Raw genomic sequence first — 19,292 nt, forward strand, 5'->3', positions numbered from 1 at the left:
TTATACTTTGGATTACATTTCAATTGTCTGTTATTTGCTTTGTTGCTAAACTGTTTTCCAAGTTTGGGCACTGGGGGCATCTTTTCTTTGACTTCTGTGTTCCTTTGGCTTATTCTCATCACTGTGCAAACGTGTGTGTTTTAGCGTTTCCTTACTTTCTGTTGCTGCAAGATGCTCTGGTTCATGTTTACATTCCTTGCTGCAGACCTAGAATCTGTCAGTTTTTTTAGAAGTCCTTATTTATTACTTGAAGAAGGATATCAATAAACAAGACCTACCTGTGTTCTGGAAGACCATCTTTGTTTTTATTCTAGTCCAAAGATGTCACTTAGGGACCATGTAAACGTCTTTAATTGAGGGTATAAGCCACATTTTTTTTTCCATAAGTAATAAGACAAATTGAAAATTAAGTTGTTTAACACATGTGGTTCATTTCTCTCAATTGGAAGGGAAGGGACACTTTAGGGAATCACATTCTGCAGAATTCTATATTTTGCATCATTCATGTTTATGTACTCCTCCAGGGAGGCAAAAGAGAAGTACTTCCCTTATCAAAGTCTTGTGTGAGAGTAGCTTTCAGAAAGTGTGGGAAGGATCTGGAATCTACTTAGTCTATCTTTTGGCATGCTGGTGAGGACCTAAATCTCCTTGTGAGATCAGAGTTCCTGTTCTAAATGAACAGGTTTTTAAGATCATTTAAAATGATTTTTCATTTGAGTCAAGGGTGTCCAAAAAAGAGCAAGTGAATATCCTAACTTCTGCATGAATTCCTACAAACCTGGTAAGATCTTAAAAACCTCAATGGCATCTGAATATAGTATAGTGTGAAACACTACTAGGCTGTATGTACATGTTATTTTCTTAAAGCTTCCGTTCACTCAACAGATATTGCTTAAGACCCTACTCTTTTCTAGGCACTCAAATTCAGTAGTTTATGAACAAAAATTCCTATCCTTACTTAACACTTTACTTCCTAGTATGCAATGCTGTCCTCTTATTTTGTTTACTTTAAAATGTACTTTACAGACTATTGTACATGTATTTGCTTTTTTTATGATTTTTTTTATGTGGACCCTTTTTAAAATGTTTATTTAATTTGTTACAATATTTCTTCTTTTATTATGTCTTAGTGGTTTGGTCACGAGGCATATAGGTTCTAAGCTACCTGACCATGGATAAAACCCCCACTCCTTGCATTAGAATTCAAAGTCTTAACCACTGGACCACCAAGGAAGTCCCTGTTATGTTTCTTTTTTATTTTTATTTTTTGGTAATGGATTTTATTTTATTTTTTTATTTTATTTTTTTTTATTTTACAATATTATATTGGTTGGTTCTAATAATGGCGTAACAACTGGTATAAATAAAACTGCCACCTCTTATTTATTCAGTTCCCTTCACATATATTTTAAGACCATTCTCATCTTTTGCTCTCAGAGAAAATGTTGCAACAATGGTCTTTGACGCTGTGAGTAAAAGTATCTGCAGGCAATGGAATCACTAGACCCAATGCTGAATGCAGCTGTAATATTATAGATGCTGAAAATTATCCCCTAACAGACTGAGCCCGCTTAACCTCCTACCAAAAATGTGTAGATTGACTACAACCCACAACTTGTCAGCACTACATATCAACAGACTGCATCACAAAGATTGCTTTATTCAAAAATGGGTTAAAATGTTACCTAATTTGATATTTACTTTGAATATATTTAACTGTGAATGAAATTAAGCATCTTTACCTATGTTTCGTTGTATTTAACAAGAAGAGTCTTTGTTAAAATGGATTCTTTTGCCCATTAATTATTCTACTGTGTTTTTCTAAGAATAATAAATGAAATCTATTTATACTTAATATTATGCTGTTGTCTGGCATGTGAGTCGTAAACACACTTTACCAATTGTGCATATGTAATTTGTTACTGACTGCTTGTTTGGAGATTATAAAGGCACATAAGACAAATTGTTCAGTGATTTGCATATAGCTAGGTATGAAAAAATGCTCTCTTTATTTTTATCTTTTACTTGTTGCTTTTTGGGCTCACTTTATAAATTCCTAGTACTTAACCAATATGGCATATGTTCATTTTTGAAATTTTTCCTTCATTTTAGACACAGTGAATCCCTGAATTCAAATTTAACTTTTAACAGCATAGTATAATTTAAAGACTAAAATTAAGGGGAAAAAAATAGAAGCTGAATTTAAGATTGTCAACATCTGGGAACTTTCCTGGTGTTCCAGTGGTTAAGATTTTGCTTTCCAGTGTAGGGGTTGTGGGTTCGATTCCTGGTCAGGAGCTAAGATTACACAAGCCTTGCAGCCAGGCAAAACACAACAAAAAGCAGAAGCAGTATTGTGGTAAATTCAAAGAAGACTTTAAAATACTAAAGGAAACCACATTAAAACTTGAAAAACATTAAAATTGTAAACAACTGGAAAAGTTTAAGAAGTAAAAATTAAACTTAGTCAAGGCAACAGATTAAAATACATTTAATGGTAGACTGGATCAACTGGCTGTGTACTAAAATTGCTAAAATTTTATGCTTTTTTTTTTCTCTCTCTCCAGTCAGTCTACTATCATATGTGTCTATGTGTGTAATGCAGTGTGTGTATGTGCATATATTTTTATGTGTGCTTTGTTGTAGTTCAGTCACTAAGTTATGTCCGACTCTTTATGAATGCAGATATTGCAGCACACCAGGCTTCCCTGTCCTTCTCTATCTCCCAGAGTTTACTCAAACTCATGTTCTTTGAGTCTGTGATGCCATCCAAGCATCTCATCCTCTGTTTTTCTCTTCTCTTCCTGCTTTCAATCTTTCCCAGCATCAGGGTCTTTTCAGTGAGTCAGCTCTTCTCATCAGGTGGCCAAAATATTGCAGCTTCAACTTCAGCATCAGTCCTTCCAATGAATATTCAGGACTGATTTTCTTTAGGATTGACTGGTTTGATCTCTTTGCTGTCCAAGAGATTCTCAAGAACCTTCAGGTTTTATTATGAGAGACAATTTGAAGTGTTTAGACAATCATTACTCAAAGCAATGTTGACTAGAAGAGTATTTTATCACCAGACATTTTGTTGAAGATGTGACAGCATATTGAGTAAATTAGGTAAACTATTTCTCTACTTCTGCAACGCTGCTACTGCTGCTAAGTTGCTTCAGTCATGTCCGACTCTGTGCAACCCCACAGATGGCAGCCCACCAGGCTCCCCCGTCCCTGGGATTCTCCAGGCAAGAATACTGGAGTGGGTTGCCATTTCCTTCTCCAAACTTCTGCAATAGGGAACATTAATATCAATATGTCCTTGATAGAAACTGAAGAAAACCTTCAGCTGAAAGAGTTATTCACTCTTGTGAAATAACTCAAATTAATATTCATGGCACCTGAATAATTAATTACTTTTTATTATTTTCAATTTCTTACACTATTATTTTCAGATGAATTTAAGAAACAGGTTAAATGAGTACTATGAATTCCTTTTAATTCAGATAAAACATTGCACTGCAGATAAATGATTATGCATTGGAAGGTGGCAGTCCCATGACCATGTATACCTATTAGGGCTCTATCGTGCTAGTGGTAAAGAATCCCCCTGTCAAAGCAAGAGACAGACACTGGTTCAGTCCCTGGGTCAGGAAGATCCACTGGAGAAAGAAATGGCAATCCATTCCAGTATTCTTGCCTGGAGAATTCTGTGGACAGAGGACCCTGGCAACTTCAGTCCATGGGATCACAAAAAATGGGACATGACTAAAGTGACTTATCATGCATGTAGCATTCACGCCATTTTCTTTCTTCTTTTCTCCTTTGCAGATACTTTCTCAGCAGAGCTTTGTCCTTACCACATGAAACAATGAAGCAAAATAACAGTGTAACCGAGTTCATACTGTTAGGATTGACTCAAGATCCTAAGAGGCAGAAAATGGTATTTGTAATATTCTTCATTTTCTATGTAGGGACTTTGATGAGTAATTTGCTTATTATTATGACCATAAAATTCAGCCGGACACTTGGGAGCCCCATGTATTTCTTCCTATTTTATTTGTCTTTGGTTGACACCTGCTTTTCAACTTTAATAGCCCCGAGATTAATCGTGGATGCCCTGTCTGCAAAGAAAAGCATATCTTACAATGAGTGCCTGACTCAGGTCTTTGCACTGCATTTATTTGGATGCATGGAGATCTTTGTCTTGGTCCTCATGGCTTTGGATCGGTACGTGGCCATCTGTAAGCCCTTGAATTATGCAACCATCATGAGCCGACAAGTCTGCATCTTCCTGATTGTTCTTGCATGGATAGGGTCTTTTATACATTCTATGGCTCAGATTATTCTGGCCTTGAGATTGCCCTTCAGCGGATCCAATTTGATTGATCACTATTGCTATGATATGCAGCCACTGTTGAAACTGGCCTGCATGGATATTTATGTGATGAACTTACTAGTGGCGATTAATAGTGGGGCACTTTGTGCAAGCAGTTTTATAATTCTGATGATCTCTTACATTGTTATCTTGCATTCGCTGCGGAACCACAGTGCAAAAGGGAGGAAAAAGGCCCTCTCCACTTGCACTTCCCATGTCATTGTAGTTGTCTTATCGTTTGGTCCATGTATATTTATATATACTCGGCCCCCAACCACATTCCCCATGGGCAAGATGGTGGAAGTATTATACACAATTGGAACACCCTTCCTCAATCCACTCATCTACACACTGAGGAATGCAGAAGTGAAAAATGCCATGAGAAAGTTATGGCATGTCAGAATTACCTCAGAAAGCAAAAGATAAATTGTGGGTCTGGATTGATTGTTTATTGAGTCATGGTTTTAGTGAATCTGTACAAATTATCATACGTGACAATGTTTCACTCTTGTGGGAACAGCATAAATAAAATCAAAGTATGCTTTGCTTTATTTATTTTTTTTTAATTCACAGGCAAGATGAATACCAAGGTTTCTCATTCTTACATGGACCAAAGTTGCCAATTCTAATCATGATCCCTTGTCAAAGTTTATTTTTCAATCACTTAGTTCAGTTAAGTCACTCAGTTGTGTCCGACTCTTTGCAATCCCATGGACTGCAGGACACCAGGCTTCCCTGTACATCACCAGCAGAGTAAAAATAACATGATTTTTTTTTTTTTAATTCTCATGTATTTGTACTTTTTGGGTCATTGCAAAATTCGGTGTCTAAACTGGTGACTCAGAAGTTTCAAGTGATGCATTAGGAGGCCCATATGTATAAAAGAGAATAGAAGTGTCATAATTTTGTTACAAGCTCAATTAGTCTAAATATCACTTATGCCAGTACACAAACAGGTACAGACACATACACTTACTACACAGGGGTTTGTGGTTATTTGTACTTCAGATGATTGAATGGATAAACAAATGTAAGAGATATAAAAGAGAAGAAAATAAGCTCACATGCAGATGAAAACATACAGTTTAAACAAAAGAATAAGATGTTACACAGGGAAATAAAACTTAGAAGTTTTCATGTGGTTCAGAAGTACTGGCAGCCAAACTAAATAGGGGAAATGGTGTAATTTAAAATGATTTTTGGAAGATGCTATTAATATAAACAGAGTGTATAATTGTGAATAGCCATCTGCCCTCATCTCCCTAAAGGAGAAACTCTCAATTGTAAGTATACTTTCATTTCTCTCAGGAAGAAGTAGAATTCCTGATATGTTTCCAGTGCTTTTTTGCTATCTCAGTTATGTCTCAAATATATTATAAAGTTGAATATGTCTTTCAAAAACATACAAATAGCAAAATCAGAACAAATAGCAGTTCTCTCAAGTTCCCAAAGTAAACCCGTCCTCAAGATTGTTCTGCTGAGAAATAGAAGAAGGAAGGTTTCAAAACAGTTTCATATGTCTTCCTTATCTCTAATCCATAATAAATGCCTCAAATCCACTTTATTTAAACATCTGCAATGTGAACTAAAACACAGGAAACATTAGGAATTAATGAAGTGGTCATGAACTGGTTTTATTCTAGCTTTGAAATGGGGAGTAGAATATACTGATTAAGAGCATTAGCTTTGGATTCAGTCTTGATGAATCCAAATCCTTGTTCTATCACCTCATAGACCTATAACTTCAGGAAAGGTAGATGGACTTCTAGACCTCAGTGTTTGTCTATGAAGTGGAAATTAAAATAATCTCTGTGCTATTGGTGTTCATAAGGGTTCAAGATTGCATACATAACAAAATATAGTATGTGCTATTGTTATCATAAAAGAATTTTAAATATATTTACTAAAATTTCTGTTTTTAATTAATGACCACCGATATGTTTGCCAGCAATATTTTATTTTATTGAGCTAATAGAAGTTGCAGTTATAATAGAAGGAAAACCAAACTGAAGATATCCATCAAGCATTGGTTTTCTGTGTGTGTGTGTTGTTTTGACATTTTAAAATATATTGGTACGTTGTCAATTTACAGTGTTCTGTTGGTTTCAGGTATATAGAAAAGTGAATCTGTTATGCATATACATATATCCACACTTTTTGTTTAGATTCTTTACCCATATAGGCCATAACAGAGTATTGAGTAGTTCCCTGTGCTATTCAATAGGTCTTTTTAACTATTTTATATATGGTAGTGTGTACATGTCAATCCCAAGGTCCCAAATTATCCCTGCCCTCCGTAAACATACATTTATTTACTACATCCATGACTGTACATCTGGTCTATAAATAAGTTCATTTAAAACCTCTTTTTAAAAATCCCACATATAAGTGACATCATATGATATTTGCTTTGTTTGACTTACTGTACTCAGTATGACAATCTCTAGGTCCATCCATGTTGACTCAAATATCATTATTTTGTTCTTTTTATGACTGAATAAGACTTCCCTGGTGGCTCAGACAGTAAAGAATCTGTCTGCAATGTGGGAGACCTGGATTCGATCTTTGGGTTGGGAAGATCCGATGGAGGAAGGCATGAAAACCCACTCCAGTATTCTTGTCTGGAGAATCCTCTGGATAGTGGAGCCTGGTGGGCTACAGTCAATGGGGTTAAAAAGAGTCGGACAGGACAAAGCAACTAAGCACAGCACAGCAGATTTGAGTGACATTCTATTGTATATTTGTACCACAATTTCTTTATGCATTCCTCTATTGATGGGCATTTAGACTGCTTCCATGTCCTGACTATTATAAATACTGCTGTAATAGATATTGTGGTGCATGTATCATTTCAAACTGTCTTTTCCTAGAGGTATGTACAGGTGTGGGATTGATGGGTCATAGGGTAGTTATATTTTTAGCTTACATCACGAGAGACACTGGGCTGGAGGAAGCACAAGCTAGAATCAAGATTGCTGGGAGAAATATTAATAACCTCAGATATGCATATGACACCACCCTCATGGCAGAATGTGAAGAAGAACTAAAGAGCCTCTTGATGAAAGTGAAAGAGGAGAGTGAAAAAGTTGGCTTAAAGCTCAACATCCAGAAAGCTAAGATCATGGCATCCAGTCCCATCACTTAATAGCAAATAGATGGGGACACAGTGGAAACAGTGACTGACTTTTTTTTGGGGGGCTCCAAAATCACTCTAGGTGGTGATTGCAGCCATGAAATTAAAAGATGCTTACTCCTTGGAAGGAAAGTTATTACCAACCTAGATAGCATATTAAAAATCAGAGACATTACTTTGTCAACAAAGGTCCGTCTAGTCAAGGCTATGTTTTTTCCAGTGGTCATGCATGGATGTGAGAGTTGGACTGTGAAGAAAGCTGAGTGCCAAAGAATCGATGCTTTTGAACTGTGGTGCTGGAGAAGACTCTTGAGAGTCCCTTGGAATGCAAGGAGATCCAACCAGTCCATCCTAAATGAAGTCAGTCCTGAATATTCCTTGGACGGAATGATGCTGAAGCTGAAACTCCCATACTTTGGGCACCTGATGGGAAGAACTGACTCATTTGAAAAGACCCTGATGCTGGGAAAGATTGAGGGCAGGAGGAGAAGGGGACGACAGAGGATGAGATGATTGGATGGCATCACCAACTCAATGGACATGGGTTTGGGTGAACTCTGGGAGTTTTTGATGGACAGGGAGGCCTGGCGTGCTGCAGTTCATGGGTAGCAAAGAGTCGGACATGACTGTGCAACTAAATTGAACTGAAGGAACCTCTATACTGTTCCCCATAGCTGCCGCATAAATTTACCTTCCTGTCAACATTGTTGGAGGGTTCCATTTTCTTCACACCCTCTTCAGCATTTAAATAGAGATCAACGAAAAAAGAATAGAAAGCACAGAGACAAACCCATGCACCTATGGTCCCCTAACTTATGACAAAGTAAGCTAGAATATATAATGGAGAAAAAAACAGTCTCTTCAATAAGTGGTGTTGGGAAAACTGAACAGTTATATATAAAGCAGTGAAATTAGAACACTTCTTAACATCATACACAAAAATAAACTCAAAATGAATTAAAAACTTAAATGTAAAGCCAGAGACTATAAAACTCTTAGATGAAAACATAACCAGAAAACTCTTTGACGTAAATCACAGCAAGATCTTTTTGGATCCACCTCCTTGAGTAATGAAAAAATAAATAAAGAAATGAATGAATGAAACCTCATTAAATTTTAGTTTTTGCACCGCCATGGAACACATAAACAAAATGAAAAGACAACCCTTAGAATGAGAGAAAATAATTGCAAGTAAATATATGTTTGCATATATTTGGTGTATATATATTTTTTCATATAATTGTTAGAATCATTTGTAGTTAATGAACATATATGTACATTATATAACTAATTAAATGTATGAATATTATTTATATGTAAAAATATATATACAACACATATATGTGTGTATGTATGTATATGGACAGGGAAATGGATAGATAGTTCATCAAGTCCCTAAATCAATAAATATTAATTATTACATTTATTCTGCCCTTCAATCATCATTGCCTTGGCCATCTCTCACAGCACTTACGTGCATGATCTGAGATGTCAGTTAGATTCCAGTTACATATTCTTCAATATTTCTGTTTTGGAATGCACTCCTTTCATTTGTTTCAGTTCAGTTCAGTCGCTCAGTCGTGTCCGACTCTCCGCGACCCCATGAATCACAGCACGCCAGGCCTCCCTGTCCATCACCAAATCCTGCAGTTCACTCAAACTCATGTCCACAGAGTCGGTGATGCCATCCAGCCATCTCATTCTCCGTCGTCCCCTTCTCCTCCCGCCCCCAACCTTTCCCAGCATCAGAGTCTTTTCCAGTGAGTCAACTCGTCGCATGAGGTGGCCAAAGTATTGGAGTTTCAGCTTTAGCATCAGTCCCTCCAATGAACATCCAGGATTGATCTCCTTTAGAATGGACTGGTTGGATCTCCTTGCAGTATAAGGGACTCTCAAGAGTCTTCTCCAACACCACAGTTCAAAAGCATCGATTCTTCGGCGATCAGCTTTCTTCACAGTCCAACTCTATAAAATGAAGATAATATAAGTGTTTGCCTTTTTGTATTGCTGTAAAGATTACTGCTGAATATCACTGTTTTATTTATTTATTTTTTTTGCTTATTTTTTGTGCATTTATTTTTATTTAAATAATTTTTGCTGTGTTGCAACTTTATTGCTGTGTGTGGGCTTCTCTGATTGTGGCAGGCCAGGACTACTCTTTGTGGCAGTGTGTGGGCTTCTCCCTCTGAGGGCTTCTCCTGTTGAGGAGCACAGGCTCTAGGCACTCAGGCTTCAGTAGTTGTGGTGTGTGGGCTCCATAGTGTGACAAGCAGCCTTAGTTGTCCTGCAGCATGTGTAATCCTCCTGGGTTGGGCTCAAATAGTGTCCCCAGCATTAACAGTCACATTCTTAACCACTGGACTACCAGGGAAGCTTCATCACTATATTTTTAAATTTCTTTAATGCATTTTACTGGGATGAAATCTTATGAATACATATATAATAATCAAGCTTGTGAAACTAGGCTCCAATTTGGTTTTAATAAAACATCAAATATTTAAGAGTAGCCTTAGACTGTTTTTGATCTATAATAGTAGGGCCACAGAAGGGTAATCTGATGATAAAGAGGAGCTCTAGGGTTGAATGAAGAAAGTCTCCCACTCATGCCACTCCCACTAGCAGTCCACACAGCCACTGATTCATGATGGCCATAGAGTGCAAGGTCTTGCAGATGCCACACAGGGTCATAGGCCATCACAATAAGTAGGATGACATCATCACCTGCAAATACATGTTCCCAAAAGATCTGCATCATGCATTCTTTGAAAGGGCTGATTTTGTTTTCAAAGAGTGAGCATATGATCAGGTTGGAAATAGTGACCCAGGAGTAGCAGGCATCAACAAAAGACAGCTGGGCCAGGAACTAGTACATAGGTTAACCTAATAAAGAGCTGGTGGTGATGGTGACCATAGTGAGCACATTTCCTATCATAGAGACAATGTAGATGACCAAAAACACAACAAATATGATTTTCTGTGTCTTTGGATTTTGTGAGAGCCCCAGCAGAACAGATTCTGTCATGTTGTTTCTATCATGCCTGTATCTCAGGTCATGATTAGTTACATCAGTGTATGGCCCTGGCTTCTACTTGGATGGATAGGAAGAAGTACTTTAGGATTCTTTTGTATTCAAGGCCATGTGTGCACTAACTTAGCTATGACCCCAGCAATTTTTCCATTATATGAGTCTGAGGGACAAAGAGGTCAGTATTTCACTGGTATTTAACAGCTATTGTTATGCCTTCATGGGGATGGAAAGATGTAATTGCCTATATGGAAACTTTTTCAGAATTCACATATAAGGCCTAGAATGACAATAATCAAGTCACAAACAGTGAATTCTAGACTCTCTGTGAGAAAGAAATGGCAACAACTGCAGTACACTTGCCTGGGAAATCCCATGGACAGAGGGGTCTGGTGGGCTACAGTCCACAGGGTCACAAAGACTCTGACTTGACTGAGTGAACAAACCAACAGCAACATGAAAACAAAACTAAATTACAGAAATCATATGGCCATATCCAGGGGGAACTTGTGAGATAATTAAAACTCAATGCTATATTTTTATACAGATGAATTTTATTTTATACAGATAAATCCTACAATACAAAGCATTTACTAACCTACACAGAAAATCAGATTTCTGAGTTAAGTGATCCATTTCCTAGTCTTGTTGTTCTTTTAGATATTTGGTTTGGTGGAAGCTCATGGTAAAAGGTCACTCTCAAAAAAAGATTTATTCTACCTAAATTCAAGACATAGTATAAAATTACCACAAAACAAGTTATATCTATTAGAATGTTCATAAAAATGCATGAATTTCCCAACAAAGATATCAAAGGAATTCAGTGTGGAAATAATAGATCTTTCAACAAATGCTGGATCAATATGATATCCACGTGCAAAAAAATGAACCTCAATAATACTTCACACTATACACTAATATTAATGCAAAATGTCAGTGAAGTAGATGTGAAATCTAAAACCATAAAAATTCTAGAAGAAGTGTTTTAATCATGAGGTTGTTGTTCAATTGGAAGTCTTGCTGGACTCTTTGAGACTCCATGGACTGCAGCATGCTAGGCTCCCATGTCCTTAGTGGGACAAACTCCAGAGGTTTGCTTAGTTTCACCTCTACTGGGTCAGTGATGCTTACCTACCTATCTTCTTCTCTTCTGTCCCCTTCTTTTTTTGCCTTCAATCTTTCCCAGGATCAGGGTTTTTTCCAATGAGTTGTATTCTGGCATCAGGTGGCCAAAACATTAGAGCTTCCACATCGGTCCTTCCAATGAATATTCAGGGTTGATTTCCTTTAGGATTGACTGGTTTGATTTCCTTGCCATTCAAGGGAATTTAAAGAGTCTTCTTCAGCACCACAATTTGAAGGCAATGATTCTTTGGCCTTCAGCCTACTTTATGATCCAACTCTCACATTTGAACATTACTACTTTAAAACTAAAGCTTTGACTATATGGAATTTTGTTGGCAAAGTGATGCCTCTGCTTTTTAATACATTGACTAGATTTGTGATAGCTTTCTTTCCAAGGAGCAAGTGTCTTTTATTTTCATGTCTATAGTCACCATCCACAATGACTTTGGAACCCAAGAAAATAGTATCTGTCACTGTTTCCGTTGTTTACCCATCTATTTGCCATGAAGTGATGGGACCAAATGCCACGGTTGTAGGTTTTTGAACGGTGAGTTCTAAGCCAGCTTTTCCACCCTCCTCTTTCACCTTCAAGAATCTCTGTAGCTCCTCTTCACTCTCTGCCCTTAGAGTGGTATCATCTGCATATCTACGCTTGTTGGTATTTTCTCCCAGCAATCTTGATTCCAGTTTGTGATTTGTCCAGCCCAGATTTCTCATGATGTACTTGCACATATGTGTACCAGCAGGCTGGCAATATACAGACTTGATATACTCCTTTGCCAATTTTAAACCAGTCTGTTCGTCCATATCCAATTCTAAATGTGGCTTCTTGACCTGCATACAGATTTCTCAGAAGACAGATAAAGTAGTCTGGAGGAGGGATTGGCTAATTACTCCAGTATTGTTCCTGTGAGGACCTCATGAACAGTAGGAAAAGGCAAAGAGATCTAAAGCTTGATCAATATTTGTTAGATATGATATGAGAAGCACAAACCATAAAACTACCAAAAAAATGAAAGGCTTTAAAAAAATTAAAGAAAATTCACAGACTAGGGGAAAACTGTGTTTGTGATTAATTGGCCAATCTTGAATAACATTTATATACAAATACCTCATACTGTGTATATGTATAATAAATATGACAAAACACATATGTCTGGAATACATAAAAGTCATTAACAACTAAGTTAAAGATACTGACTTAGTGAACATGAATCTGAACTATGGGAGACAGTGAAGGACAGGGAAACTGGTGTGCTTCAGTCCAGGAGTCAAAAAGAGTCAAACATGCCTTGGTGACTGAACATAAAGATACTCAGAACTCATATTTTTAAATTGTGCAAATAATCTGAAAAGAAATTTCCCAATGAAAACATATACCCATAAAAATAGTTTCTAAAAATGCTCAAAATCATTAGTCATCGAGAAATGCAAAAAAAAAAAAATTCAGTAACTTATCACTTCATAACTCTTATCATAATTAAATAGAAAAGTAATACATAGTGATCAGAATGTGGAAAGAAATTGTCTGATGTAGGCTTCCCTTCTTGTGCTTTAGATATCTCTCCAAAAGTTCAATGTGTTCCATGCTAACCATCATACATGTTCCAGATATTAATCATCTGGATCCTATTAGAGTTTCTTTTTACTTTCGTTACTCTCTGATGAACAGGGAATAAAAGGTTTTGATATCAGGCACTTTGAAATGGTTTCCACTAATTTTATGCCCTCACTGCTCTAACTTACAAGCAATCAGCCCTAGATTTCTAGAAAAGTTTAATATTGGTAAGAAAATAAAAGTTTTCTCTTTGAGATGAGTCCACAGGTTAACTATACAGCACAGGTACCCATGCTGTAAATATGCCACCCTTTCTGTCACATGCCATTAAATTTTCTTTGAAACCCAGATTCATATACAGATTGTGGAATCATATGATTAGGTTGCAAGTGCAGGTAATACAATTTCCCACTCTAGAATGGGCGTTTCTCAAAGATATCTCTCTAGAATACCTGCTTCTAAGAAAAAGCCATTCCATCAAAAGAAGTAATTAATTCCCGGGACAGAAAAAGAAGCTACAAGACAAGGTCCTTGAATGTTTATGAAAACCTGCTTAAATATCCATGCATTTTATGGACATTTTCATGTATTTTTTTAAAATTGTTGTTGTTGTTTACCTCTCTAGAGCAAAGTTGGTCAAGGATAAATAAACCATTTGAAAGTGTATTCACCACGCATTCAGGCTTCTGCCTATGGAACCAGAACCATGTATAGAAAATCATTTCTGTATCGTGTCATGAGTGAATGCATTCTACATTCAAGTTCAGGGTTTTCTGTAGAAAGTTATAGAGGTTTATGCTAGGAGGATAGTTAGACTCATAAAAAGACTTACTTCTCTATTGTTGATTTGATACAAATTATCTGAACAATCTCTTTTAAGTGTGCTATATTTTTAACACAGAAAGTTACTTATCCTAAGAAAGGGTAAATTGGAAGACAGGATTATTTCTGAACACCCTGAAATATCACTAAGATGATCAAAACCAGAAGGTAGGCCTTTCAATAGTGCCGATGCTTACTAAAGATGGTTATACTACTGTTCTTAATTGTTGTTACTTTCCATATAAAGTAAACTTGATGTTCCAACATTTTAAAATAGAGTAATGGAGCATTTCACCTTCAGGTTTTGCTCACAATATTGTTGGTAAATATCATTAACCTAACTTGACAGATGGAAACTTTTGAGGCTCATAGCGATAAAAAAATTTAGAAGATACAGCTCTCTAATACCAGATACAGTCTTTTTGCCAAGATACTCAAGATTGATCATGTGAATGAAAAGAAAATTTAAATACTCTCCACACAGAAAAACAAAGTGAATATTAAATGATATAAATCATCATCTGTTTAGACCAACAGGAATATGAAGAACACTTCTTGGGGTCAACCACGATGTATAATATGGGTCTCTGTGGCATCTTTAAAAGTAAAATTGGAGATGACCATTCTTCAGTTTATTGCATGGCTAAATGTCTCTTTGTATCGTTGCTCAAAATGTCTATTATTCCTACAACGAGGTTCACAGATAGTCGAAAACAAGTGAAGGTCCTTTGTGTGTCCTCCATGGTATGGCAAATATGTTCATATATGTTTCTTCTATCAATTTTCATAACTGCTTCTAAGATGGACATCAATCTTCTTACTTGATTGTAGAGGAAACCAGATGTAAGGTGCCAGAAATGTACTCCAGATCAAGAAGTTGCAAGTGGAGAAGGACCTGAAAATAAGGACTTTCTGATTCTCAAAACAACATGATTCACTGCTGTGCCATCATTTTCAATGTTGTGTGGGAGAGTCTGCAGGACTATTCATTGCAGGGGAATTGAAGGAGAAATTAAGATGAGGAAAATAAGATGAAATGAAACATCAGTGAAAGCAGTGCCACATAGTTATTGATATTAAAGAGTTCAATATATTTTCCTGTGTGAGTATGGTGTGTGTGATTATATGTGTATTTGTGTGTTGACAAATTTGCCTCATAGATATGCCTCTGAAGTTATATTGAAGTAACTATAGTAATTGCAATCTTATCAAAAGGAGTTTACTAGTTAAACATTGTTTATTGTAGTATAACAATCTAGTCAATTGGTTAAGCATACAGAGAAAAAAATTAATAATATTCTGATATTAAATATATGCCTAACCTTGGACAAGATTCTTAACTTTTCTAGGTTTCTAGTATAAAATTACAGTAGTAATCAGATCACAAATTTGCAATGAGAATTGCAACCAATTTCTGCAAAGAAAAATTAGAGCACTGAGGAACACTGAGGAAGCGTTCAGGAAGTTTTAGCCAAAATTAGTATTACTATTATTTACATCTAACGTGATTTTCTGAGATTTTTTTTCATCTGCAAGAGGAATGAAACAATAATACACACACATGTTGCTACCATGTCATGCATATAACAGTCAATCATTAAAAGTATATTCATTAGTTATTATAAGTCATTGGATTTAGGTGATATGCTTTATCAAATATATTATGGTAGCTCCGGTATTCTGCCATTACTTTCTATTCAATATCTATTAAACTTTAGGTCAACAATTATAAATATCTGGTTTCAGGGTTTCTTTTCTCTGCCTTCTATCTCCATACAGAACCTCAACCGGCTTCATCAAGATCACACAAAGATCTTTACTAGAGATAAAGGCAATATTCTCACTTTTCAAACCTCTCTTTATCTGTATACTCATATTCTAAATTACATTTTCAAGTTGGCCATTTCCTAAAAATAAAAGAGAAATTGTCCAGCTTTGAAGGCACAGCCTCTGCATGCATTTTCTACCTCTCTCTTCTGGCGTAGCTGCCACTGTGTGTGAGATTTACTGCTTCACCTTAGGCTGTGAGTCATCTCACATGCACAGATAATCTCTGGCTTCTATCTGCACATTTTCATGTCTGTACTTTAAAAAATCACCTTCCCCAGGAGAGAATTTGAATAATTACTGTCTTTTCTTGAATTATTACTGTCTTTTTTCCTATCTCAGATAAATCATAAGAATCAAAGCCCATAGAATTTAGGCATTCATTATTACATTGCAATATTAATTAATTCAAGGTTGAACTAATAAATTGTGACTCTTTTTCAGATAACATGATTAATCATAACTTGAGATACATGGATAACCAAAGCAATGTGATAGAGTTTGTTCTACTGGGACTCTCAAAGAATCCAAATATGCAGAATATCATATTTGTTGTGGTTTTGGTCATGTACATTGTCTCTATGGTAGGAAACATGCTCACTATGGTCATCATCAAAGCCAGACCACTGTTAAGGTCCCCCACGTACTATTTCCTGGCCCATCTCTCTTTTGTTGATCCCTGCTATTTCTGTGTTACTACTCCTAAACTGATCATAGATACCCTCTATGAAAAGAAAACCAGCCCTTTCAATGAATGCATGATGCAGATCTTTGGGGAACATGTCTGTGCAGGTGCTGATGTCATCCTGCTCACTGTGATGACCTGTGACTGCTCCATGGCCATCTGTAAGCCCTTACACTATACAACCATCATGAATCGGTAACTGTGTGGGCTTCTAGTGGGAGTGGCATGGATGGGAGGCTTTATTCATTCAACCATACAACTCTTCTTCATCATCAGATTACCTTTCTGTGACCCTAACATCATAGATCACTTTATGTGTAACTTAATATTTTTGCTAGATCTGACCTGTACTGACACTCACCTCCTAGGAATTTTTGTTCCTGCCAACAGTGGTTTCTTCTGTCTGTTAAATTTGCTCCTCTTGATTGGCTCCTATGTGATCATTCTGCGTAGACTGAGGACCCATAGCTTGGAGGCTAGATGCAAGGCCCTCTCTACCTGGGTCTCCCACATCACAGCAGTCATCCTGTTCCTTGGGCCCTGCTTATTTGTGTACCTGAGACCAGCAGTTACTTTGCCTGTTGATAAATCAGTTGCTGTATTCTACAGTATGATAACTCCGTTAAATCCCTTAATCTATACTGTGAGAAATGACCAGATGAAAAATGCCATCAGGAAATTTTGTACCAGAAAAGTGATTTCAGGTGATCAATAAGATGTCCGTGAAGCCCAAAGTTCAGTCAACTGATTCAAAAATATAATTGTTGGTGACCTCCAGCAAGAATACCTATGAGATATAGAAAAAAAAAAAAACTTAAAATCATAGATTCTGAAAGGGGAAAAGAAGAAGTGGATGCAACTAAAGAGACAAAAACCTAGCCTAGGACTATTTTTTGAATATTTGAAACGTTCTACCAAATTGGAGCTGAGTTTTACTAGCTTCATCCATTGTATATGTATTCACAAGCTTTAATCCCAATAAAATTAATTAAAGAAATTTAAAAATACAGTAAGGAGCATCCCTGGTGGTCCCATGGTTAAGGATCCAATTGACAATAGAGGGGACATGGGTCCAGAAAGATCCCCCAGGCCAATGGACAAATAAATCCATATGCCACCTCTACTGAGCCTGTGCTCTGGAGCCCACAAGCCACAACTACTGAAGCTCAAGCACCTGGAGCTCTTGCTCTGAAACAAGAAAGGCCAGTGAGAAGCCTGAGCAACTCAATGAAGAGTAACTCCTACTCATTCTAATCAGAGAAAGATGACACGAGGCAATGAAGACCCAGTGCAGCCAAATTAGTTAATTAATTAACCAAAAAAAAAAAAATATATATATATATATAGTGATAGCAGCAATCCTTATAACAGTACAAAGAGGTAGGCACTGCAATTATCCCCATTTTTCAGGTGAGAAAACAGACAGAAGTACTTTTTAAAATAGAAATATTGAAGAACAAGTAACCAGAATCTAACTGAAATTTCAGACCATGTTCTTGACTGCTGTGATAATATGACCAGGCAATGATGACAGAAAAGTACATAGTTATATCAGTTGCCATTTATTGATATAAAGACTTTGCTGGAAAATCTTTCTTTCTATATACATACATATATACCTACATACATGTATGCAGTGCTGTGCTCAGTCATGTCCAAATCTCTGTGACCCCATGGACTCTCTAGCCCACCAGGCTCCTCTGTCCATGAGGTTCTCCGGGCAAGAATACTGGAATGCGTTGCCCTTACCTCCTCCAGGATATATATATATATATAATTAATATATAATTAATAATTATATATATCAGTATATATACCATTTTATATACATATATCATTTATATATCATCATATACAAAGAATTATAATAATTTTTATTAATGACTCTGCTCATTTTAATACACTAGAGTTGATGGTGAATGGTATATGTTGACTGTAACCCTGGGATATTTAGCTATTTTAGGAAATAAAGGCAATATGCCATTTAACCTATAAGGGGTAGGATATCACACCAATTTAGAATTTACTTTTAGCATCCGAATCATTGTGTATTGTTCGTGTCAGCAACTTAGGTTCATAAATCATCAGAAAGAGTGATGATTGAAATAAAATAATATTTTAATGTCAGAAAGTTCAATTTATTTAATAAATGGTCATAATCCATAAAGTAATTACATACTTGATAACAAGAATTCTGTAGTAGCACAATGATGGTTCATGATAAATACTGAAAGAATAAATGTATGTGTAAATGAAAACAAAAATCCATTAAAACTCAAAAAAAAGTAGCAATGTAGACTTCGAAATTTTTCCTACTTTGCCTTTTTCAGAATCAAAGAATTCTGTTTCTGTTTTTGGAAACCACAATCTGTTTTATTCCTGCTTAAACTAGGACATAACTGAAGTGATGTAGCATGTAAGCTAGGAATAACTTTTAAAAATTGGAAATTAAGGTACCATTATAAGAACAAAACCTCTACCTTGATACTCCATCTGCTCTTGGAAAGATTACATTGCCTTAAAGATATTGGTGGGTTGTGCTATATTTTTCTGTTAATAAGTTTGCATGCTGGTAATATTTTCTTATGAAGAGTGTTTTTAAAAGTAGCTCTGTCAAAAAGAAAAAAAATTTGGTCTAAATATAGTCAAATGATCTTATTTATTCTTCATTCATTAAACACAAATATTTTCTATTCAGGAAATGTATCCAGCACACAAATAGTTTCTGGGATTCAGTTGTAAATAACGAGAAACAGA

The 19,292-nt window shown here is 36.2% G+C and overlaps 1 protein-coding gene and 1 pseudogene across 1 annotated transcript; both read left to right on the plus strand.

The window, feature by feature from the left end:
* The first annotated feature begins 3,853 nt into the window (after positions 1-3,853).
* Positions 3,854-4,786, plus strand: LOC129551145 (olfactory receptor 4C11-like). Its single transcript, XM_055418870.2, has one exon. It carries the CDS (start codon positions 3,854-3,856, stop codon positions 4,784-4,786), a length of 933 nt encoding a protein of 310 aa, XP_055274845.2.
* Positions 4,787-16,320: 11,534 nt separating this feature from the next.
* Positions 16,321-17,250, plus strand: LOC129551144 (olfactory receptor 4C13-like; annotated as a pseudogene).
* The last annotated feature ends 2,042 nt before the right edge of the window (positions 17,251-19,292 follow it).

The sequence above is a fragment of the Moschus berezovskii genome, chromosome 17 (genome assembly GCF_049115385.1).
Source record: "Moschus berezovskii isolate FMDL1 chromosome 17, NW_MosBer_1.0, whole genome shotgun sequence".
NCBI classification, from domain to species: Eukaryota; Metazoa; Chordata; class Mammalia; order Artiodactyla; family Moschidae; genus Moschus; species Moschus berezovskii.